This window comes from Chiloscyllium plagiosum, unplaced genomic scaffold (assembly GCF_037043375.1).
Source record: "Chiloscyllium plagiosum isolate Xiang-an unplaced genomic scaffold, Cpla_swu_hap1 HiC_scaffold_1, whole genome shotgun sequence".
NCBI classification, from domain to species: domain Eukaryota; kingdom Metazoa; phylum Chordata; class Chondrichthyes; order Orectolobiformes; family Hemiscylliidae; genus Chiloscyllium; species Chiloscyllium plagiosum.
Genome location: NW_028270139.1, coordinates 143,891,546 through 143,916,470, shown reverse-complemented (window position 1 = coordinate 143,916,470; position 24,925 = coordinate 143,891,546). Strand labels below are relative to the sequence as shown.

The 24,925-nt window shown below is 40.7% G+C and overlaps 1 protein-coding gene across 7 annotated transcripts in view; it reads left to right on the top strand.

The window, feature by feature from the left end:
* Positions 1-24,925, top strand: part of ptpra (protein tyrosine phosphatase receptor type A) — a 313,384-nt gene that overhangs the window by 78,215 nt on the left and 210,244 nt on the right. For 4 of the 7 annotated variants that reach the window (XM_043701012.2, XM_043700779.2, XM_043701093.2 and 1 more), the window contains exons 3-4: positions 20,166-20,245; positions 20,839-21,147. In XM_043701012.2, coding sequence (XP_043556947.1) covers positions 20,173-20,245; positions 20,839-21,147 — 382 coding nt within the window. In that variant the 5' untranslated portion in view covers positions 20,166-20,172. Of the gene's footprint in view, positions 1-2,459; positions 2,621-20,165; positions 20,246-20,838; positions 21,148-24,925 lie in introns of those variants that run through there. The other 3 variants (XM_043700933.2, XM_087991459.1, XM_043701260.2) reach the window with 3 other exon arrangements.

The following is a 24,925-nucleotide window of genomic DNA, read 5'->3' as shown; positions in this document are numbered from 1 at the left end:
GACTGGAGCTATAGGGAGAGGCTGAACAGGCTCGGGATATTTTTCATGGAGCGTTGGAGGCTGAAGGTTGACCTTACACAAGTTTATAAAACCATGAGAGGCATGGATAGGGTAAATAGACAAGGTCTTTTCCCCAGGGTGGGGGAATCCAAAACCAGAGGGCCTAGGTTTAAGGTGAGAAGGGAAAGATATGAAAGGCACCTAAGGGGCAAGTTTTTCACGCTGAGGGTGGTACATGTATGGAATGAGCTGCCACAGGAAGTGGTGGAGGCTGGTACAATTACAACATTTAAAAGTCATCTGGATGGTTGTATGAAGAGGAAGGGTTTGAGGAATATGGGCCAAATGCTGGCAAATGGGACTAGATATATTTAGGATATCTATTCGGTATGGATGAGTTGGACCGAAGGGCCTGTTTTCTGTGCTATATATTTCTATGGATGTATGACCTTCTTCCATTCCTTTACCCAGCCCCACATCCCAAGTCTTGCCATTTCACCCTTTGATCTTATCACAGCCAACACATTCTTACCCACAAATGGTCCCCATCAGAAACTTTTCTTTTTCTCTAGCTTACCATTATCCATTGTTTTGCCTGCCCAACTGCTGTACTTTCTCTCTGGGGCTCAATCTCCACATATATTTACCTCCCCCAATTCTTCAGCGCATATATCACCCTTTCCTAGTTACCATCAGTTCTGAAGAAGAATCACTGAACCCAAAATGTTGACTACTTTCTCTCAACAGATGCTGCCAGACTTGCTGAGTTTATTGAGCAATTTCTCTTGTTTTAGAGTTCCAGCACATGTAAGACATTTTTTGGTAATACTTTGTTTTCTGTTCTTGTTTTAACCATTAAGATTTCCGAATGTTTCAATGAGATCACCTTTTATTCTTCTACACACTGGTGAGCAGAGTCCCAACCTGTTTAGCCATTGCTCATAAGACAATCCCTCTCTACCAGGGAACATCCCAGTGAATTTTCTTTGAACTGGTTGCAATGAAATGATGCCCTTCCTTAAATAAAGGAACCAAAAGTATTGCTCACTGTACTCCAAATCTGCTCTCATCAGCACCTTGTACATTTGCATTAAAACTTCCCTACTCATATACTCAAACCCCGTTAAAATAAAGGCCGACGTTCCATTAGGCTGCCTCATGACCTGCTGTACTTGTGTGCTAGCTTTCTGTATTTTGTGGCCATGTATCCTTTGTGTTGCAGCTTTCTGCAGTAATAATATTCTTCATGTAATAATATTCTGTTCTTTAATTCCCCTTCAAAAATGAACAATTTCATATTTTCTGACATTATACTCCATTTGCCAACCCTTTGTTAACTTAATCTATCAATATTGTTTTGTAAACAGTTTGTTTCTTTCTCTCAACCTGGACTGTCTTGCAATGTAGTGGAAGCAGATTGAATTGAGGACTTCGAGAGGGCATTGTGAGATTATTTGGATTGAAATGGTGTGCAGCGATATGGAGAAAAGGCGGGGGGTATGCACAAGGTAATAGAACTGAATGACTACCTATGCTGTCGGAGTTCTCTGATTCTGAGAGGGCAAAGGGAGCACAAGAAGGGAAGAATCAGTTGTTATTCTGTTGAAAGAGACAGGAAATCTCCAATTGCCATAACTGCAGAACATTGAGAGAACAACAAACCAACAACCCTACTACCTCAAATCCTGCTGAATTGCTGCAGACGTAAACACCACTATTGGGGGAAAAAAAAATATTGTAGTGGCTGAGTTTTGTCTTAAGTTTTCAACTCTTTCAGTTTTGATTGAGAATCTTCAAACAAACCGGACCTGCAATGATTATAAAGTCTGATCTTACTTTCTTCTTTGTAAGTATTTTGTATTTGATATAAGATAACCTTTAAATGTAGTTTTAGCTCATAATAGTTCCAATTTTAGTGAACAACTGTCATCTTTATTTGAGACTATAACTTTGCTGGTTATTTTTGAAGTGAAATGCTCAAACTAAAATTGGGTTTATATTTGAGTTTATATAATTTCTTAATTCACAGACCACATTGAGGATATGTCTGGTGTGGTTGTAACAACTGGGCTTGTCCAGGACTCAGCCCATTGCAAAATGAGTCCAAGGGAAGTATGGCAAGCCTGAGGAAAGACAAAAGGAGTTAGAAACTCAAGTTTAATTTGGAATTGAATGTGCAGAGATTTCAAGGCCAAAGACAGCTTGAAGCTGCTGTAGAAAATGTCACAAAAGCAGTACAGCTGATACTGAGGTATCCCTGAAATTTGTTCCCAAATTTGAAAAAAGGGTGGTGTAGACTCCTTCTTTGTTGTTTTCAAAACATAGCCAATCAGCTACACTTCCTCAGATGACACAGTACACACTATAGTTAATTAACTTATTTTTGTGAATCTTTACTTTCTTCACTAAGTTTTATTTATTTCATGTTCTATTCTGTTAACTTTTGGTTATGTGTTCAGTCAGCAAGTTTTACTTGGATAAGAGCCTGGCTTGTGAAGCTGTTGAACACTTGCCTTTTTCATAAGGGCTAAGGCCCTTGGAGAAAATATCCAGAACCTGCACTGAGGAAAAAATTGAATTTTGGTCTTGGAGTAGCACTGGAATCTTGCAAAGCAGTACTGTAAGTATCTATTTATCATAGATGAGCTGTGACCTAGGGGAAAATGAGTCATATGGAATAGTTGGTTACATGGCTAAACAGCTACGTGTTCTGTGTGCTTGTTATAGATGTGGTATTCAATTTCCAAAATAAATTACTTTTTTTTACAGGGATTTATAGTCATTTTTAGTTCTGATTGTGGGAGACCTTTATCTGTGGGTGGATTGCATACATTTGCATAGCTAGCTGATTTATTTTTAAGGGAGCATTTTGATTGGGCTTTCCATTTTGAGCCCCCCCCAAAAAATTGGAGTTGTGGACAGTGAGAAAGGGTGCAGCAGGAAATAGATCAGCTGGAAAGTTGGACAGAGAAATGGCAGATGGCATTTAATCCTGACACATGTGAAGTGATGTATTTTGGGAGGTCAAATGCAAGAGGAAAATATGTAAATGGCCAGACCCTTAGGAGCATTGATATACAGAGGAATTTTGGTATCCAAGTCCATAGCTCCTTAAGAGTGGCAACACAAGTGGATAAGGTTGCAGTGAAGTCGCACAGCGTGCTAACCTTCATATTTTGGGTCATTGAAAAGAAAGTTGGTAAGTCATGTTGCAGCTGTACAAGACCTTTGTCAGGTCATATTTGGAGTACTGTGAACATTCTGCTTGTTGCACTCAGAAAGATGTGGAAGCTTTGGAGTGGGTCCAGAAGATGTTCACCTGAATCTTCAACCAAAAGAAAAATGCTGGAAAATCTCAGCAGGTCTGGCAGCATCTGTAAGGAGAGAAAAGAGCTGACGTTTCGAGTCTAACTGACCCTTTGTCAGAGCTGCTTTTATCTTTGCTTTTATCTTTTGACCTGAATCTTCCCTAGATTGGAGTGTATTAGCTGTAAGGACAGGTTAGACAAACTTAAATTATTTTCACTAGAGCATTGGAGACTGACCGATTTCTATAAAGCTATGAAATGTGTGCATAGTCTGAACATTTAGGAGTCTGTTTCCCAGGTGGAAATGTCAAACACTATGGTTTAAGATGAGAGGTGCAGTTTCAAGGAGGAAAGTATTTTTTTACACAGGAAAGTAGGTGCCTGGAACACTCTACACTTCACTGCAACCTTATCCACTTCTGTTGCCACTTTTAAGGAGCAATGGGCTTGGATACCAAAATCCCTCTGTATATCAATGCTCCTAAGGGTCTGGCCACTTAGATACTTTCCTCTTGCATTTGACCTCCCAAAATACATCACATCACTTCACATTTGTGAATATGATAGCAACATTTACAAGGCATTTAGACAGACACATGAACAGGCAGCGGATAAAGCCACATGGGCAATTTGCAGTCAGGTAGGGTGAGTTTAGAAATAGCATCATGATAGGCCAAAGGGCCTGTTCCTGTTCTCTATTTTCTGTCTTCTGCCCAGATCCTGTCTTATTTTAATAAAATCTGCTTGCCTCCAATCCAAAAGCCCTTTTTTGCAGATCATCGTTCTCCTTTTCCAGAAACTGAGAACATATAATATTTTGGTTGCTATTACTGAAATGGACTCCTACTTCATCTCGGAGAAAGTGAGGACTGCAGATGCTGGAGCTCAGAGTTGAGTGTATAGTGCTGGAAAAGCACAGCAGGTCAGGCAGTATCCGAGGAGCTGGAGACTCGACGTTTCGGGTGTAAACCCTTCATCAGAAGTCTTGATGAAGAGCTTATGCCCGAAACGTCGATTTTCCTGCCTCTTGGATGCTGCCTGACCTTTTCCAGCACTACACTCTCGACCCCTACTTCACCTCGACCAACCGACTTGCTTCATTCCCTAGAGTTAGATCCAGTACTGTATCATCCCTTGTTGGGACACCTACCTGTTGACATTGAACATGTCCTGGAAGAACTCTTTAACTTTGTCTTTTTGGCTAAAAGAACATCCTTCATAGAAGTAGTCCATATTCATCTGCCTCCATTTTGAAATCCAAATTCTAAAAATTATATTAATGTATGTAGTTACACAGCTTTAATCACACCATTGGCCTAAGTTTGCTGAGGACTCTTGATGCTGTACTCTGTCGAATACTACTTTAACATCAAAGGCAGTTGCTCTAATCTCACCTTTCGATTTCAGCTCTTGTCCATATTTGGGCCAAGGCTACAATGAGGTCAAGAGCTGAATAGTCCAAACTAAGGGTCAATAAGCAGTGCCAATTGTCTGGACTGTTGACAACTCCTTCTGTCATGTTGTTGATAGAAGACAGATAGGGCAGTAGTTGGCCATGTTGGATTTAACTTGCTTTTTGTGGACAGGATATAGTTGTGCACTTATCCACATTGTTGACATGGTGCCATGTTGTCACTGTCCTGAAGTAGCTGAGGAGGGGGCTCTGTGGCTAGTTTTAAAACCATTGTGCGTGGATGCAGTGTTGATGGCCCAGTCAGCATTTGGCCCAGAGACGATGAAGGAATGACAATACACTGCCACGTCAGACTGGTGTGTGGCTTGGAGGTGAGCTTACAAGTACTGATGTTCTTCTATATCTGCTACCCTGGCCCTTGTAGGTGGTAGAATCTATGGATTGACAAGTGTTGTCACAGAGCTTCAGTGAGTTACTGCAGTGCATCATGCAAATGGTGCACACTATTGGTACTGTATGTTGGTAATGAAGGGTGTGGATAGGGCCCCAGTTCAGTGGGCTGCTTTGTCCTGATAGTGTGCAGTTTCTTGAGTGTTGTTGGAGCTGCGCTGATCTAAGCAAGTGGGGAGTATTCCATTATGCTATTGATTTGTCCCATGTAGATGGTGGACTGGCATTGAGATATAGGGTGGCACAATAGCTCAGTGGTTAGCACTGCTGCCTCACAGCACCAGGGTCCCAGGTTCGATTCCAGCCTTGGGCGACTGTCTGTGTGGAGTTTGCACATTCTCCTCATGTCTGTTCCGGTTTCCTCCTACAGTCCAAAGATGTGCAGGTCAGGTACGTTGCCCATGCTAAATTGCCCATTGTGTTAGGTGCATCATTCAGAGGGAAATGGGTCTGGGTGGATTACTTTTAGGAGGGTTGGTGCAGACTTGTTGGGCCGAAGGGCCTGTTTCCACACTAGATAATCTAATCATATGAGTTAAATTACTTCCTGCAGAATTTCAAGTATTCGATCTGCTCTTGTATTTTTGGAGTTGGTCCAGTTCATTTTCTGGCCAGGGATAACTCATGATGTTAATAGTGGGGGATTCAGCAATGGCAATGTCATTCAGTGTCAAGGATAGTTATTAGATTTTGGCTTGTTGGAAATAATCATAGCCTGCTATTTGTGTGCCATGAATAGTGTTTGCCACTTGTCAGCCCAAACCTGGATGTTTCCATTTCACGTGCTTCAGTATTTGAGGTGTCATGAGATGTTCTGGAGTGCAAGTCTTCAGTGCTATTGCTAGAATGTTATCAGGCTCCGTACCTTAGAAGGATCCAGTGCCTTCAGCCATCTCATTGTATCATGTGGAGTGGATATAATTAACTGGTATATAATTGGTATTTGTTGATGGCATCCCTTTCGCAGGTAGAGATGGATCATTCATTCAGCACGCCTGGCTGAAGAGCCTTGTCTTTTGTACTGACGTACTGGCTTCCCCCTTTATTGTGGATGGGGATATTTGTGGAAATATGTTAAATTGTTCATTACCATTCATGACTGGCCAATGGTGCTGCTTTAATGCCTGAGTTGCCAGGTCTGCGCAATATTACCACCATGCAAAATTAGAACAATGTACCAATAAGATACCTTCAGGATGAAGATGGGACTTTGTATTCACTCTACTGGACTGATGAAGGCAAGTCAAGGTTTTCCCTCTTGTTGTTTCCCTTTCCACTTGTCATAGTGGCAGTTGATTAGCCATGTCCGAGATCTGCAAAACCATAGAAATGATACAGCACCAAAAGAGGCCGTTCAGCCTATCTTATCCATGCTAACCCAAAGAGACACAGATGCGCTTTCTAATCTTATCTTCCTGCATGCAGCCCATAACCCTACCGCTTACAGCACTTAAATGCAGGTCCAGGTACTTTTTAAGAGAGTTTAGGATATCTGCCTTCACCACTAATTCAGGCAGTGGATTCCAGGCAGTTACCACCCTCTGCATTAAAACAAGTTTTTCCTCACATCTCCTCTAATCCTTCTACTGAGCTTGATTCTATTACCTTGGTTTTTGAAATCTCTGCCACGTGAAACAGGTTCCTCCAGTCTACTCCATCTATGCCTCTCTCAATTTTGTATTTTGCAATCATATCACCCCTTAGCCTTCTCTGTTTCATGAAATGCAATCTCAACCTCTCCACTCTCTTTTCATAGCTACAATTCTTCAGCCCAGGAAACATTTTATTAAATGTTCACTGACTCTCTCCAAGTCGATTATGTATTTCCTGTAATGGGGTGACCAAAACTGCACAGGGTACTCCAGTTTTGGCCTCAGCCGTACTTTTGTGTTCTATCCCTTTTCCAGTGAAGCAGAATATGCTTCCATGATAGTCTTATCTATCTGTACTGCTACCTTTAGAGACCTGTGCAGATCCCTCACTTCGTCTACCCCTTCAGTATATCCCCATTTATTGTGTATTCCCTTTTATTGTTTGACCTCCTTAAATAAATTACCTCACTTATGAGAATTGAACTCAATTTGCCTCTTTCCTGCCCACTGCACCAACCCATGTAATTTTGGAGCTTACAGCTAACCTCTACGCTAACCAGCAAATTTCCTAATTGTTGCTGCCTCATTCAAGTCTAAATCATTAATGCGTAAAAAAGACCAGCAGAGATCCGAACATTGAGCCCTGTGGAACACCACTTGAAACAGCTTTCCGTTCATAAGAGCAGCCATCGCCCATTGCTCTTTATTTCCTACTACCAAGCCAACTTTGGATCCAATTCAATACATTACCCTGTATCCCCTGGGCTTTTATGTTTTAACCAGTCTCTGCCATTTAGGGTCTTGTCAAATACCTTACTCAAATCTATGTAGACAACATTCATTGCTCTTTTGTCATCAATCCTCTTTGTCACTTCAGAGAGTCGAATCAAATGATCTTTCCTTAAAGCTATGCTGACATCTCTAACCAGTACATGCTTTTCTAAATGAGAGTTTGTCCAATCTCTCAGGATTGATTCTGTTTGTCCACCACCAAAGTAAGACTACCCTATAGGGCTTAATCAGTTGTGCTGCTGAGGTGATCTTGATGATGGACTTTGAAGTCACCATTCAGAGTGCTTTCTGTACCCTGCCATCCTCAGCGCTTCTAACTAAGTGATATTGAATATGAAGGAGTACTAATTCATTAGACAACGGCAGAGCAATTTGCAAAAGGATGTCTTGCCCATTATTTTTTTGAACTGATGCCATGTGACTTCGAAGTTAAATGTTGAGGACTCCAAGGCTGACTCATCATTGTTCTGCCAGCTCTTCAGGCTTTTTCCAGCCATTTATTCAGATTGTATCCAGGGCTAGGGATGGTGATGTCCTTGCCGTCGTCATCTAAGATTTGATTCAGTGTATATAACAGCTAGGTTGTTGCTGTGGTCTGCTCTCCTAGTTTTCACTGAAGCCCCTGGCTGGATTTGCTACTGTCATTTCCTGTGCCAGGGTCAATGCTATGTGACCTATTAGAGGTTAAAACAGCATTGCTATAGGGCCACTGTAACTGGCACTTTAGAGTCCACCACAATCGTGAGAGTTTGGCGTTGAATGGTTTACAAACAGGGTGAGGATGACAGATTTCATTCCTAAGAGATATTAGTGAAATTTTTGTTTTAGTTTAGTTTTACTGGAGCAAAACTGGAGTAATCGCTGGAGCAGGCAACAGCGATTACACAATTGCCATGAGACTAGTTTTCAAACTGTGATATTTATTGAATTCCAAATTCTGCCATGGTGGCATTTGAACCCATGTCCCCAGAGCATATATCTAGTCCTCTGGTTTACTTGTCCAGTGAAATTGCCACCATGCCAGCACCATCTATTAATATTCCAATGATTGTCTTTTTAGGGTTTACCTCTTGCATCTCTAAATCCATTGGAAGTGAATTTTTATGTTCATCAAATTTGAGAATACATGGCGTGATTTTCTATTATATCTTCATCCCCAACATCTACTTGCAGTTGTTCTTGCACTGTTTGGCATAGCAGTTGGTTATTTCAACAGCATTATATGGGCTGAAATAAAGCGGTGTCCCAGAGATTGGGCTTTATGAATATCTTAATTCTGCTTATTATGATGAACAAGTTCCTTGTTTCAGGATGTAAAATTATGTGATTATTTAAATAGTCATACAGAGAATTTTATTCTTGCATCAAGTTCAGGTGGTAAATCTCTGCCAAATGAGAATCCAAAAGAACTATGGATGCTGGAAATCAGAAACACAAACAGAAATTGATGGAAAAACTCTGCAGGTCTAGCAGCATCTGTGGAGAGAAAGTAGTTAACGTTTTAGGTCCATTGACCCTTCAGCACAAAATTATGAAGGGTCATGACAAAGTAGATAGAGAGAAACATTTCCCACTAATGAAAGGATTGAAACCAAGAGGGCACAGATTTGAAATACAGGTAATTAGTAAATGAAGTGAAAGTGATATCTAAAACGGCTTTAAGAGATAGCAAGTAGTTCAGGTCTGAAATGCACTGCCTGAGAACCAGTTCAATTAACACATTAAAAAGGGATTTGGATTGTTCTTTGAAAAATAATAATTGCAAGTTTATGGAAAAAAATGGTGTTAAAAACTTTTTGGAGAGCGATTGCATGGCCTTTTCCTGGGCTTAAGAATTGTGAGCTTATTGACTTTCAGCCCGAGAATAGGAAAATTTTTAAACAAGTACAAATTGTAAACATTGATGTTCAGAGGCTCATGTAGTTATCAAAGGTACATGGCTTGCAGGGTACAGCAATCAATGAGGAAAGAAAATGGTATAGCATTTTGGCCACAATTGCAATCCGAGAATAAAATCCAGGACAATTATGCAAGGCTTTGATAGGACAGTGTTCCATTTATGTCATTGAAACATATGTGATTTAGAATGGCTCTGGGAGACATCACTGTGGAACTTGGAACATTAGTCACAGTGAAATGATAAGGGCTGATCACTTATGACTAAGATGTGGACTTCACTCAAAGACTTGTGAAACTTCAAAATTCTCTACCCCAGCAGAATTTGAATCCTGTATGAGTGAATATAAAACTGAAATCGACATATTTTTGATCTCTGATTCTAGGGATAAGAAGAGCAGGATATCGAGTCGAAGCAAGCAATCAGTTTTGATGGTATTGAGTGGCAGCACAGGTTCTAGGGCACCTATGGTCTATTCTAACTGATTTCTTGCATTCTTAGATCTTTTCAAGACAGCAGGAGATTTCCTAGCAAACATATACAACTATTTTGGAATATTATGTGCAGTTCTGGCCTCCCTCCTATCGGAAGGATGTTGTGAAACTTGAAATGGTTCAGAAAAGATGTATAAGGATGTTGCCAGGGTTGGAGAATTTGAGCAATAGGGAGAGGCTGAATAAGCTGGTGTTGTTTTCCCTGGAGCGTCAGGGAAAGGCTGAGGGGTGACCTTAAAGCAGTTTATAAAACCATGAGGGGCATGGATAGAGTTAATAGACAACGTCTTTTCCCTGGGGTGGGGGAGTCCAGCATTAGAGGGCATAGGTTTAAGGTGAGACTTGGAAGGATTTAAAAGGGACCTGAGGGCAATTTTTTCATGCAGAGGGAGGTGCAAGTATAGAATGGGCTGCCAGTGGAAGTGATGGAGGCTAGTACAATTACAACATTTAAAAGGCATTTGGATTGGTACCTGGATAGGAAGAGTTAGAGAGATATGGGCCAAATGCTGGCAAATGGGGCTAGGTTAAATTAAGATATCTGGTTGGCATGGACAAGTTGGACTGAAGCGTCTGTTTCCATGCTATACATCTCTATGACTCTGTGGTGAAAGTTACTGTAAAGTTTTCATCAAATGAATATAGGCACCAGAACAGATGCCTGGGAAATGAGTGCTGGTCCTGAAAAATACTGAATAGCTTTGTAAAAAGTTCCTTCGTTCAGGAAAAATGTGAGATTTTAGAAGTTCCAGCATTGAACAAAAAAACCTAAAGAACTGCAGATGCTGGAAATCTGAAGCAATCAGAAATTGGTGGAAAATCTCAGCAGGTCTGGCAGCATCTATGGAAATAAAGCAGAGTTAGTGTTTTGGATCTTGTGACCCTTGACAGCCAGACCTCTTGAGTTCTTCTAGCAATTTCTGATTTTCTTTTAGAAGTTTTAGTTTTGTAGTAGGTAAACACATTATGTCTTGTGACTTATGCTGATAGCAGTATTGAGTTTGTCACGGAACAGGTCTTTCATCTCTGTAGTGAAACACTGCATTGCAATATAGATCCTTATAAGATTAACTGGCTGTTGATTTGATGGTAGGCAGAGAGAATACAGTTGGCACCATTCACTGAATTTAATTGTATGTGTGTGTGTGTGTCTTACGTTGGAGCCCAAAGCTCACTTTTTTGTTATTTGTACGTGTAATGTAGACATCGCTGACCAAGCCAGCATTCCTAAGCCCTGGAAACAGTGTTGGTGAGCTTCCTGTTTGAACTACTGCAGTCCTTGTGATGTAGAGACACCCACAATGCTGTTGAGAGTAGTTCCAGGATTTTGACTCCGAAAAATTGGAGGAACAGGAGTCTCGTTCCAAGTTAGGATGGTGTGTGTTTTGGAGGGAAATATGCAACTGGCAGTGTTCCCAACATCTCTGTTCTTATTGTTCTACCTGGTAGAGATCACAGGTTTGGAAGATGCTATTGGAAGGCTTACTTTGGAGTGAAGGTACTACATCTTACGGATAGTACACACTTCTGCCAATGTGCTTTAATGCTGATTTCTGGTCTGCTAATCAAATAGATTACTTTCTCCTGGATGCCATTGAGCTTTTTGGGTTGTTGGAACTGCATTCATGCAAGCATTTGCAGGGTACTGTATTGTGCTCCTGCCTTTTGCTTTGGTTATGGTGAATAAGCATCGAAGAGACAGAGGTGAGTTTATCAGCAAGTAATTCCCAGCTACTACTCTGTTGTTGTAGCGGCAGTAATTATGTTGCTGACCAATTTCTGTTTCCAGACAATGGTAATGCTCAAGATGTTGATACCGGTGGATTTAGGGATGGTAATAACATTGAATGTCAAGGGATGATGGTTAGATTATCTCTTTGGGACTGGTCATTACTGTTACTTTTGTGGCACTCATGTTACATGCTACTTATCAGACAGAGTTTGAATGTTGTCTAGGACCTGCTATATGTGGTCATGCACTGCTTAACTATGAGATACTGTGCATGTGCAGACATTGTACAGTCATTGATACGAAGATAGGTGGACAGGCAGGTAGTACTGAGGAAGTGGGGAGGCTGCAGAAGGATCTAGACAGTTTGGGAGAGTGGTCCAGGAAATAGCTGATGAAGTTCAATGTGAGCAAATGCGAGGTCTTGCACTTTGGAAAAAAGAATACAAGCATAGACTACTTTCTAAACGGTGAGAAAATTCATAAAGCCAAAGTACAAAGGGATCTGCGAGTGCTAGTCGAGGATTCTCTAAAGGTAAACATGCAGGTTGAATCCGTGATTAAGAAAGCGAATGCAATGTTGTCATTTATCTCAAGAGGGTTGGAATATAAAAGCACCGTTGTGCTACTGAGACTTTATAAAGCTCTGGTTAGGCCCCATTTGGAGTACTGTGTCCAGTTTTGGTCCCCAAACCTCAGGAGGGACATACTGGCACTGGAGCGTGTCCAGCAGAGATTCACACGGATGATCCCTGGAATGGTAGGTCTAACATACGAGGAACGGCTGAGGATCCTGGGATTGTACTCATTGGAGTTTAGAAGGTTAAGGGGAGATCTAATAGAAACTTACAAGATAATGCATGGCTTGGAAAGGGTGGACGCTAGGAAATTGTTTCCGTTAGGCGAGGAGACTAGGACCCGTGGGCACAGCCTTGGAATTAGAGGGGGTCAATTCAGAACAGAAATGCGGAGACATTTCTTCAGCCAGAGAGTGGTGGGTCTGTGGAATTCATTGCCGCAGAGTGCAGTGGAGGCCGGGATGCTAAATCAAGCCAGAGATTGATAAATTCTTGATGTCACAAGGAATTAAGGGCTACGGGGAGAATGCGGGTAAGTGGAGTTGAAATGCCCATCAGCCATGATTAAATGGTGGAGTGGACTCGCTGGGCCGAATGGCCTTACTTCCACTCCTATGTCTTATAGTATTATGGTCATCAACAGCATTTCCACTTCTGTGAATGATACAATTGAAGATTCCTGGACCCAGGAAATTGATATTCCTTCCCTTAGGCTGTCTTTGGACCGCATTGTGTATATTTAAGTCTGAGATGGTTCTTGATCAGTAGGGGAATGTAGGGTTAAGGGAAAAGGGCAGGAAAGTGGACATGAGTGTTGGATCAACCATAATCCAGTTCCAGATGGTGGAATAAGCTCAAAGCGTCGAATAGCCCGTGGACTTGAGAACGCAATCTTGAAGAGCTTTTGTATTAATTTCCTTGGGCTGACATGATTGACCTCCAACACTGCAGCCATCTTCCTTTGTGCTAGACATGCCTCCAAGCAGCAGAGTTTTCCCTGATTCTGATTGCTTCCATTTGCTCAGGCTCCTTGATGCCATGCTTAGTAAATCCTGTCTTGATGTCAAATCACCTCACTTCACCTCCAGAGCTCAGTTATTTTGTCTACGTGTGAATGAAGGGTGTAATGATGCTGCAGAATAGGCTATTCAATCCTGTTGAGCCCAGCACTGCTTTCCATTTGATCATGGCTAATCATTTACTTTAACACTTTTTTTCCCTGGGATATTTCCATATCCTTTGATGTAATTATTTCAAGAAATCTATCAATATCTATTTGAATATGCTCAATGATTGAGCTTCTGCATCTTTCTGGATAACAGAATCCAAAGGTTTACCACCCCATGAGTGAAGAAATTCTTCTTGATCTCCATCTCAAAATAAGGGGTAGGCCATTTCAGACCATGTTCTCTGGTCTGCCTGGTGACCAGTCTGTCATGGCCTGTAAGAATTTTTGTAACTTGTGATGAGATCCCTTCTAATTTTTCAAAACTGTAGAGAATGCAGATCCAGTTTCCTCAATGTCACATGACAAGACAAACCCTCCCCGTCTCCGCAATGAGTCTGGCAAACCCCTTTTACACTCCCTCAATGACAAGTATGTCCTTCCAAGGACAAGGAGAACGAACCCCCCCCCCCCCCGCTTCAATACATCACATATGGCTTTTGAACCCTTCCCAACTAAGTAAATGCAGTGCTTTCGTTTCAGTGATTCATTCTCAGCGAACCTTTTCTCCTGTTGGAAGACTGCATTGACATAGTTTGTCATGTGTTACATTTTTTTTATCTCTGGTATATTGCATTTGTTATTGACCAGCTCTAAATTATCTTTTAATACTGTGCATGTAGTCCTTGTGTTCAAACTTGCCAGTTCAATTGACATCATGTTTATTCCTTATTTTGTTTGTTTACCTGTTGCAATGGATTTGGTTCATTTTGTAAGCAGAAACCCTATGTTTCAAGCATCCATTTGAAGCAGATGTACTCTGGTAGGTTGGGGCTTTGCCTAACTTTGACAACAGCATGTAGCATCCCTTAACCACACCAATCAAGTTTGGGTTATGATTTCTAATTGTTGATACTGGTATTGTGTAAATAATAACTAATTGAAGTTTAATTTAGATAGATGTGAGGTGTTACATTTGGGTAAGGAATGTCATCTTGCAGTTATACAGGGCATTGGTCAGGCCACTTTTGGAATACTGCATGCAATTCAGGTCTCCCTGCTATAAGAAATAAGTTGTGAAACTTGTGAAAGGGTTCAGAAAAGATGTGTGAGGATATTGCCAAGGTTGGAGGATTTCAGTTATAAAGCAAAGCTGAATTGGCTGGGGCTATTTTTCCTGGAGTGTCGAAGGCTGAGGGAAGACTGTTATAGAGGTTTATGAAATCTTGAGGGGCATGGATAGGAAGGGGTCCAAAACTAGATGATATAGGTTTCAGGTGAGAGGGGAAAGATTTAAAAGGGACCTAAGAGGCAACATTTTCATGCAGAGGTTGGTGCGTGTATGGAACGAGCTGCCAGAGGAAGTGGTGGAGGCTGGTACAATTACAAAATTTAAAAGGCAACTGGATGGGTATATGAATAGGAAATGTTCAGAGGGAAATAGGCCAATACTGGTATTGTTGTCCCGTCCTGTCACCTTAGTTGAAGCAAAACGCTCAGGGAAACAGTATAGCTTTACATCCTTCATCTTTATTCCGGGCCCTGGAGGGAGAGAGAACGATCGCCCACTTGCACAGAAACAGGAGTTCACCATCTTCTCTGGAACAGCAGTTTTTCAATGAATTATTTATTCATTTTACAGGGAGGAGCATCCAGATAAGTAACATACATATTGATTGGGTGACCATTACAATCAGCGAGTGTCAACAGTAAAAATTAAACCATCTACTATTACACAATGAATAACTGGCTTCACATAATGAATGCTTTTTCACCTTGTTAACCCGTTACTCTTGCCTCCAGCACTCCATTGTTAACTAAGTTCTTTTCCGATCTGAGTCATGTTCAGCTGAACCTCTTGTTTCACAGAACACAGAATTTAACTCTTTCCCTACCTGTTATACTCTATACACATTCCCTCCTTTTATCATTTCATGATAACCACTGAGATGTGACTACTAACCTTCATAAGACTCTGACTGCCGGTATTTAAGTAAGTTATTGACAAACAATATACAATGATTAGTACAAAAATTACTAGTCCGTTACAGTAAATAGAATTTGAAGAATCCTCCCATGTGGGAAAAAAAAATTCACCAGTAAAGTTCTTAAATCCACAGTCCTTAGTGACCACTCCATCCCCCCAAATCAAGTGGAAACTATCCAGTTCTCCAAAAGTTTCTTAGTAAAGTCCAACCTGAAAACAAAATTCAGGTTGTCCTTGTGCATCACTCCACGGAGAAGTCTGATTTCTTGGATAAGGAAAATTAAATGCTTCACAAAAGTGACAACATTTCCGTCCTTGCAGAGATGCTTCAGATGGAGGATACCAGCGCGTCTGAGAGTGCAGTGCAGCAACTGCAGTTGCAGGTTTGCTGCTTCTGCTCCCACTCTGCTATTAAATGTAACAGAGCCCAACCGGCTGTTTTGATGTTAGCTTAATCAGTGAACCTTCATGTTCCTTAAATGATCAAAAGACAAGGTAAAGCTCATGTGGTTTAATGTTGACAGGCCACTGACACAGCGTGTACCGACCTCCTCTTCACTGTTACGTTCTTCACTTTTCATGCTCATGACTGGGGAACTGATTGCATCCATTGGATCAGGTTGTGGAGGGGTGTGCGGTGGTCTGAAGGCAAGCTTTACCTGTGCATGGAGAAATTCTAGAGAAGATGTTAGCTGCTGAAAGTATCTTTGCATTTCCTCCCTCATCCCTTCCTTACCAAGGTGGTTATTAGTATGAACACAGTCACATTAACGACACTAAATTATGCTAGCCTATTTCAACAATCTCCATCTTGAAGTCTGTTACTCTGTTCGCTATTTATGACATTATCAAATTTTATACAATCTATAAACTTCTGAATTGTACTGCCTAAATAATTCAGTCAATTCTAAACAATGGTCCTAAAATCAAACCCTCGGAGGACCCCAATCAGGTTTTCAAAAATTCTTTTCCTTTAACATATTAATACTTGGCTAATGTGAAAGTTGTCAGGAAAAGTATTTCCAAAATCTGGAACAGCAAGAAAACAACAAAATATTTCCTGTGCTTTAGCAATTGTAGAGCCAGTTTCAGTTCAGATTTAAATCTCAAATATTCGTGGGAAACAAATGCTGAATATTTTTAAATATGTTAATTTAAACAGTTGGAATTACATGTTGGTATCTTTGGTAGAGATCAACATTCTTTGAATGTGAGTATGAAGGGGACCAGCGAAGTCTTAACAATAATTAACAGAATTTAAACAGCCCAGCCTCAAGTTCTAATGTTCTATAGAAAATCTTAACAAAACATCAAACTAAAAATGCACTCTTCTTTTTGTGAACACTCTGCATTAAAAACACAGCAGCAAAGATATTTTAATATAATACTCTCATCTGGCTAAAGCATGGCCAGTGACCCAACTGTTCTTTTTAAACAGGCATTGTAGAATTTCAAACAAATCAGGGGCTCAAGGCACTCAATCAATTTGTTTTAAGGTTAAAAGTTTGAAAATTTTAAAAAAGGACATAATGTTGTACAATTTTAATCTAAAAACAACATCTGTCCCATTACATAGCTCACCTAACACATTGAATCGAGACCCTGATTGAAACAAGGTAAAACAGTTACTTAATAGGGAAGGATGAATTTCGAAGAATTATCACTATCAGAAAAACTGTGCTAAGAAAACTCTCTTGGAGATAATGGTAGACAAATCCCAGGACCATGCTTGTGTCTCAAAAGAAGTGTCAGTACAGTGAGTACATGTATTGGTTGTATTCTTCCAAAATTCCTTAGATTCTAGAAAGGTAACAGCGGTTTGGGAAATAGCAAATGTTAACTCCTTATTTGAAGAAAGGATGGAAGCAGAAATCGGGAAACTATAAACCTGTTGGTCTGACGTGTCACTGGAACATTTCTCAAATTTGTCATCAAGGCTGCAGTATAGCAGGCTGCATGTGGGCTCCTGAGCCTGGGGCTCATCTGCTCCTGTTTGCTTTCTTCCTTTTTCTTTCATTTTACATTTGTTCCTTTTCTTTCTTTTTTTTTTTCTTTTCTTTCAAGCCTTTTGGTGGCGGGTTAATTGGTGGCTTCACAGCAGCGAGAGTGGGCCATGTGAGGAATGGTGGCAGCCTCCCGGGGTCGAAGGTGGTGGCAGGATTGGAGGCAGCGGCCTCCTAGGCTCCTCTCAGTGATTGGAGCAAGTGATAGTTCTACATCAGCAGTGAGAGCACAGTCTAAGGTGGCCACAGCAGCAAAGCTCCTCCATCATCAGTCTATATCAATGATTTGGATGAAGGGTCAGAGTGCGTGGTAGCTAAATTTTCTGATGAAACCAAGGATAGTTAGGAAAGTGGATTGCTGTAAGGAAGTAAAAAGTCTGCAGAAGGTTTTAGACAGAAGTGGGCAAACATGGGCAGATAGAGAGTAATTTGGGCGAATATGAATTTGTCTCTTTTAGTGGTAAGACTAGAAAAAAAGTACACCACTGAAATGAATAGAGAGATTGCAAGAATCAATGGTACAGAAGGATGTGGTGGCCCAGCTGTGTGCACAGTGTCCAAAGTCCTTGTTTACAGTTTGTTTGCAGGTACATAAAGTGATTAGGAAGGCACTTAAAATGTCAAATGTTGCAAGGGAATTGTAATATGAGTAGGCACATTTTAGTGCAGCTGTTCATGAGAAGGTAAGATGTTTACAAAATTATGAGGGGCATGGATAGGATAAATAGGCAAAGCCTTTTCCCTGGGATGGGGGAGTCCAGAACTAGAGAGCATAGGTTTAAGGTGAGAGGGGAAAGATATAAAAGAGACCTAAGGGGCAACTTTTTCATGCAGAGGGTGGAACGTGTATGGAATGAGCTGCCAGAGGATGTGGTGGAGGCTGGTACAATTGCAACGTTTAAGAGGCATTTGGATGGGTATATGAATAGGAAGGGTTTGGAGGGATATGGGCCGGGTGCTGGCAGATGGGACTAGATTGGGTTGGGATATCTGGTCAGCATGGACGGGTTAGACCGAAGGGTCTGTTTCCATGCTGTACATCTCTATGACTCTCTCTAGGGTGTTTTGAATAGTTTTTGTCTCAGTTTTAGAATATAGATACAGTTGCTTCAGAAGAACAACAACAGAGGAACTTTACTTGGCTTATTCCCAGGATGAAGGGCTTATCTGATGATGAAATGTTGAACAGGTTATGCCCACATCCCTTTCAGTTTAGAAAAATGAGAGGTGATCTGATTGAAAGAACGTCCTGGGGAACTATTACGAGAGGACATTTCTTGTTGAGGGGGAAAGAGAACTAGAGGGCAGAATTTAAGAATGAAGCTCATCTTTTAAGACTTTTTTGTTTGATTGTCATTGTGCAATTGTATTTCCCAGCATACAGATGGCTGGGATTTTAAATTTATTCAAGACTGAGTTGAATAGATCTTTGACAAACATGGGAGTTGAGGGCAATGGGGTGCAAACAGGTAAGTAAAGTTGTGACCACAACCAGATCAACCATGATCTTATGGAATAGTAGAGCAGGCTTGACAAGCCAAATGACTTGCTTTTGTTTAATGCTCAAATGTTTACAGTGAAACTGGAGTGTTCTCTTGGGGGAACATCCTGGACAAAATCGATGGAGATCTTGGATTGCCTAAGTGGTATATTTCCTCCAAAACTCACTGGTTCACACATGCTCCCTGATCTGAATTTTTTTCCTGAGCATTTTAAAATTTTAATTTTCATATACAGTTAAATCCAGTGACCTTATATGTTATCGCATCTCAAGAGCATTTTCAGCTATTTCCTTCAAAAGTGTTGAAGGTTTCTGTCTCTACCACTGTTTCAGATAGTGAATTCAGTTTCAGGATATAAAGCAATGCCATCTTCCTTCTAAGCTTTCTAGGAATTACTTCATTGGCTGCAAAGCCCCTTCATGCTGCCAGTGATAGTGAAAAACACTTCATCATAATTTATTATTTTTATGAAGTAAACTTGACACTTATCAGGCATTTAAAAAACTTATCTATGTGCAAGTTTTACTACTTGAGGAATAAACACTCTGAGCTTTTTCGGTTCCTCTTTAAATGTATGGGAAGGAAAAGAGAGGCCAAAGTGAGCATAGGCCTCTTCAAAAATGAGGCTGGGGGAATAATAGTGGGGAACCAGGAGAAATCAGAAGAGTTGAACATCTACTGTGAAGATTGATACAAGCATAAGACAATATTAGTATTCAAAAATTGTTGGGTAAGCGAGCAGTAAAAGGAGGAGAGGAATCAGTGCAAGAACAATCACTGGAGAAAAACAAATTAAAGAAAGTAGTGGGACTAAAGGCTGATAAGTCCCCAGACCCAATGGGTAACATCCTAGGACATTAAAGGAAATTTCTTAAGAGTTTGTGGATACACTTGGTAATGTCTGAAGAATCTGAAATGGTGCTGTGGATACCTCTACATTGACCCAAACAGGCAAATGGAGCCTTGATTTAACATCTCATTTGAAAGAAGTGTCACTTTTAAATTTGGTGCTTAAGTGAAATGCTCAAAGCAAATTCTTAATTGTAGAAAAAGTTTCCTTGTTAATAAATTGCTGTGTACTGAATAGTAATTTTGACATCTGGTATCTTCTAATTTAACATTTGTTTATTTTCTTGGTTAAAAAGAATCTCAAACTTAGATGCAAATGCATTAGCTTATATTTTAGTGTGCTTAAGCAATTGAGAATTGTGCTGCATGAAATACTTAATATATTGTTTTGACTTTTACTTCCAGCTTTACCATGGATTTCTGGTTTCTGGTTTTGCTGCTGTTATGCAGTGGTTTAACATGTCTCCAAGCGCAGAACACGACAGGTAGGAAAACAAAACTAATGTGTAATTGGAGACAACATAGTGTGACAATGAGGCACTTCACTCCATTTCCAATCTGTAAATCGGGAATCACTTCTTAAATTAATTGTGCAATAAAGTTTTTGTCATTACATGTTAAATAATTAAGTAGATTTTTTAAGATAAATTTAAATCAGTTTATAAATCAAGTTCCAATAGTAGCATATACCTTTTAATATTTCATACAGAAATCCTATACCATAGGTTCCACGGACTTGGTTTTGAAATTTCTTTTAAATTAACAATTCCAGAGCTCTTAGCATGAGATATACCAGTGAGTCAACTGAGTATTTCTTTACTTGCAGCTATTTTTGCACAAATTTGAAGGTTGTGATTTGCATATTCTGAGTGTAGCCTAACAAAGTTGAATTTACTTTGTGTATCTTTAATGGATACAGTGTAGTATTGGTGTGTGATATGAAAACCCTTTTTTCAATGTGATACTTGTATTCCCTCTTTTTTTTATTTCTCTTTCACTGCTTCATGCATGTAAAATGTTTTTTTTTAAATGCATGCCCTTAGCCAGTTTCAGTTTTTGATCTACTTTTTGCTTTTAGTTTCACCTTCTACCACTACCATCTCCACTCCAAGTTTAACAAATTCAAGTTTACCAGGAAGAAATACTACCGCTCAGATTACTCCCAACCCAGGATCAACCTCAATTATTGGAGACGATTCACCAATGTCTAATATAACGGATGCTGCCAGTGAGAATTCTACACTAGCTACAACTGAAACAACAATTAAGACCTTGCAAGACGTGACTCCAAACATTGCAAATTTCAATGCAACATCTAATCCAGCCATCACATCGAAAGAAAAAATAAATGGGTCGTCAGTCGAAACAACTGCTGTCCCGACATCAGGTAGAGCAAGTTTCATCCTGCCATTTTATTCAGTTTTATTTTGCTTGGAAATTGCTAAGAATGTGTCACGTTTGAAAAAACTAAATTTCTTAGATTGAATTGTTGCGGAAATATGAATATCTTTATTTTTAAAAAAATTAGCAGTTTTAAAAATAAAATATTGCCATAAATTTGACTTGCTCAGTGATGAATATGCATGGGTTTCATTTATCACACACTAACCTAGTGCTTGTATGAATGTATAGTAGGTGATCATTGCAGTTGTTGTAAAGTATAAATGTTTGTTTTGAAGAATGAACACAAGAGTTCTTTATTACAATGTACCTCTAATTACTATAGATTGTAGACTTTCTGATTCTGGAATTCTTGGTCATCCCAGTACTGGTGTCTCCATGGTGTCCCCAAGAAGTAAGATGCAGGTAGTGAAACCGACCTTGCATTCACAAACTGTCTATCATGGTGGTGCACACTCATTCAATCTCTCTCACTCTCGCTCAATACCCAATCTCACCCCCTCCTCTCCAGGAAGTGCAGTTCATAGCCCTTCAAGATTCATGAACCATACTCTGGATACTGGAGTTCCTAAATACAAACAGTTTTACTCATGCTCCACAAAACCCAATGGTAGCCCATTTTTACCCACGCACTTCAAGTAGCCCTTCATCTACTCCATATCACTTTATAGAACATTCATGCCCATTCAATCGTCTACGTTCTGTACAAAACCAATGAACCTTATAGTGACAGTGGTGTTTGTGGAAATATGTGGCTGCTCCAGTACCATTAGAATATTGTCAATTAGTGGATGTCAATGTTGAAAATTATCCAAGTATGTCCTATTTACAAAAGCCTGGACAAATTTAACTCTACAATTAGTACCTCATCAGTCTGCTTTCAAACATTAGCAAAATGATGGGAAGGTTCATACACAGATTTAATGAGTAGTATTTACTAAGCAAAAACCTGTTCACTGGTGCTCAGTCTGGTTTCAGCCCAGCCCACTCTGCTCCTGACCTCATTACCGCTGTTGTCCAAATATGAATAAAGGATCTAATCTTGAGGGGAAGGAGGGGATGACTGCCCTTGGTATCAAGATAGTACTTAACCGAGTGCATATCAAGGAGCCCTTACAAAGTCAGAGTTAGTGGGAATAGGGGAACACTCCTAGTTGGAAGTCATACCAACACACAGGAAATGGTGGTGGTTGTTGCCAATCACCTGTGCAACAGGACTTCCCTGCAGATGTTCCTTAGGGTAGTGTACTAGGCTCAGTCCTCTCCAGCTGTTTAATTAGTGATGTTCCCTCCAAGATTAGGTCAGAAGTGGGCATGTTCACTGTTGATTACAGAATGTTAGCAATATTAACAACTCCTTTTGATGTTGGAATTTGTGTTCAAATGCAGCAAAACTGTCCAGTGTTCAGACTTGGACGGATTAATAGCAAGTGACCTTGTTCCTCACAAATACTAGAGAATGATTGTGTCCAACAAGATAGCATCCAAATATCCTTCTTTCCATGTTTCTATCCTACCACCCCAGAAGTCAAATTGCATCCAACTGCAGTTGAGAGATCAAGTACTCTGCAGTAAGTAACGCCCCTTGTTACTCCCAAAGCTTGTTCATTATTGCTTAGAGTCATAGAGATGTACAATATGGAAACAGACCCTTCAGTCCAACCTGTCCACGCCGACCAGATATCCCAACCCAATCTAGTCCCACCTGCCAGCACCCGGTCCATATCCCTCCAAACCCTTCCTATTCATATATCCATCCAAATGCCTCTTAAATGTTGCAATTGTAACAGCCTGCACCACTTCCTCTGGCAGCTCATTCCATATATGTACCATCCTCTGCGTGAAAAAGTTGCCCCTTAGGTTTCTTTTATATCTTTCCCCTCTCACCCTAAACCTATACCCTCTAGTTCTGGACTCCCTAACCCCATGGAAAAGACTTTGTCTATTTGTCCTATCTATGCCCCTCATAATTTTGTAAACTTCTATAAGGTCATCCCTCAGTCTCCGATGCTCCAGGGAAAACAGCCCCAGCCTGTTCAGCCTCTCCCTATAGCTCAAATCCTCCAACCCAGGCAGCATCCTTGTAAATCTTTTCTCAACCCTTTTAAGTTTCACAACATCTTTCCGATAGAAAGGAGACCAGAATTGCATGCAATATTCCAACAGTGGCCTAACCAATGTCCTGTACAGCCACAGCATGACCTCCCAACTCCTGTACTCAATACTCTGACCAATAAAGGAAAGCATACCAAATGCCGCCTTCACTATCCTATCTACCTGCGATTCCACTTTCAAGGAGCTATGAACCTGCACTTCAAGGTCTCTTTGTTCAGCAACACTCCCTAGGACCTTACCATTAAGTGTATAAGTCCTGCTAAGATTTACTTTCCCAAAATGTAGCACCTCGCATTTATCTGAATTAAACTCCATCTGCCACTTCTCAGCCCATTGGCCAATCTGGTCCAGATGCTGGCAGTAAGATCTGCTTTTTTTTTAGGTATTTTAGGTGTTGGAGGTGATTTCCTCCAATTCCAAGAGCAGCAATTACTGTTTTACATGCTGTTGCATTGTTTTGGAACTTTGGGGAAAAAAAAGTCAAAATAACAGCAGTTTTAAAAGAGAGAAGAGCAGACAAAGGAAGCACATGGTGAGGACAGTGCAGGAGAGAGAGAAAACCTGCACACTTACTACCTTTGCTATTTTTGAATTCATGTATCGCTGGACATCAGAGTGCATCTGGAAAAATTAACAAACAGTGAATTTCACACCTAATCTTGGAGGAACCGGTTTGGGCGAAGTTCACAACACAGAATCAGATTAGATTAGATTACTTTAGTTTACAGTGTGGAAACAGGCCCTTCGGCCCAACAAGTCCATACCGACCCGCCGAAGCGCAAACTACCCATACCCCTACATTTACCCCTTACCTAACACTACGGACAATTTAGCATGGCCAATTCACCTGACCTGCACATCTTTGGAACTGTGGGAGGAAACCGGAGCACCCAGAGGAAACCCACGCAGACACGGGGAGAATGTGCAAACTCCACACAGTCAGTCGCCTGAGGCGGGAATTGAACCCGGGTCTCTGGCGCTGTGAGGCAGCAGTGCTAACCATTGTGCCACCATCCCACCCCTCTAAGTTAATTGTTGTTTTAAGTCTGTCCAAGAGAGAGGCTACAGAAGAGAGTACAGTGGGTTCTTTCTTGATTATATGTTTTTGGAGAAAAGTCTCTTGATTAAACTTAAAATATAAGCCATAGCTCTTAATTTAACCTGGTGCAGTGTTTTGTAGAGGAATAAGACGGTGTTATTTTCTGGGTCTGTAGATTGTGAAGGAGCAAAACATAGAACATAGAAATATACAGTGCAGTATAGGCCCTTTGGTCCTCTATGTTGCGCCGATCCAAGCCCACCTAACCTACACTAGCCCACTATCCTCCATATGCCTATTCAATGCCCGTTTAAATGCCCATAAAGAGGGAGAGTCCACCACTGCTACTGGCAGGGCATTCCATGAACTCACGACTCGCTGAGTAAAGAACCTACCCCTAACATCTGTCCTATACCTACCACCCCTTAATTCAAAGCTATGCCCCCTCGTAACTCCATACGTGGAAAAAGGTTCTCATGGTCAACCCTATCTAAACCCCTAATCATCTTGTACACCTCTACCAAGTCACCCCTAAACCTTCTTTTCTCCAATGAAAACAGCCCCAAGTGCCTCAGCCTTTCCTCATACGATCTTCCTACCATACCAGGCA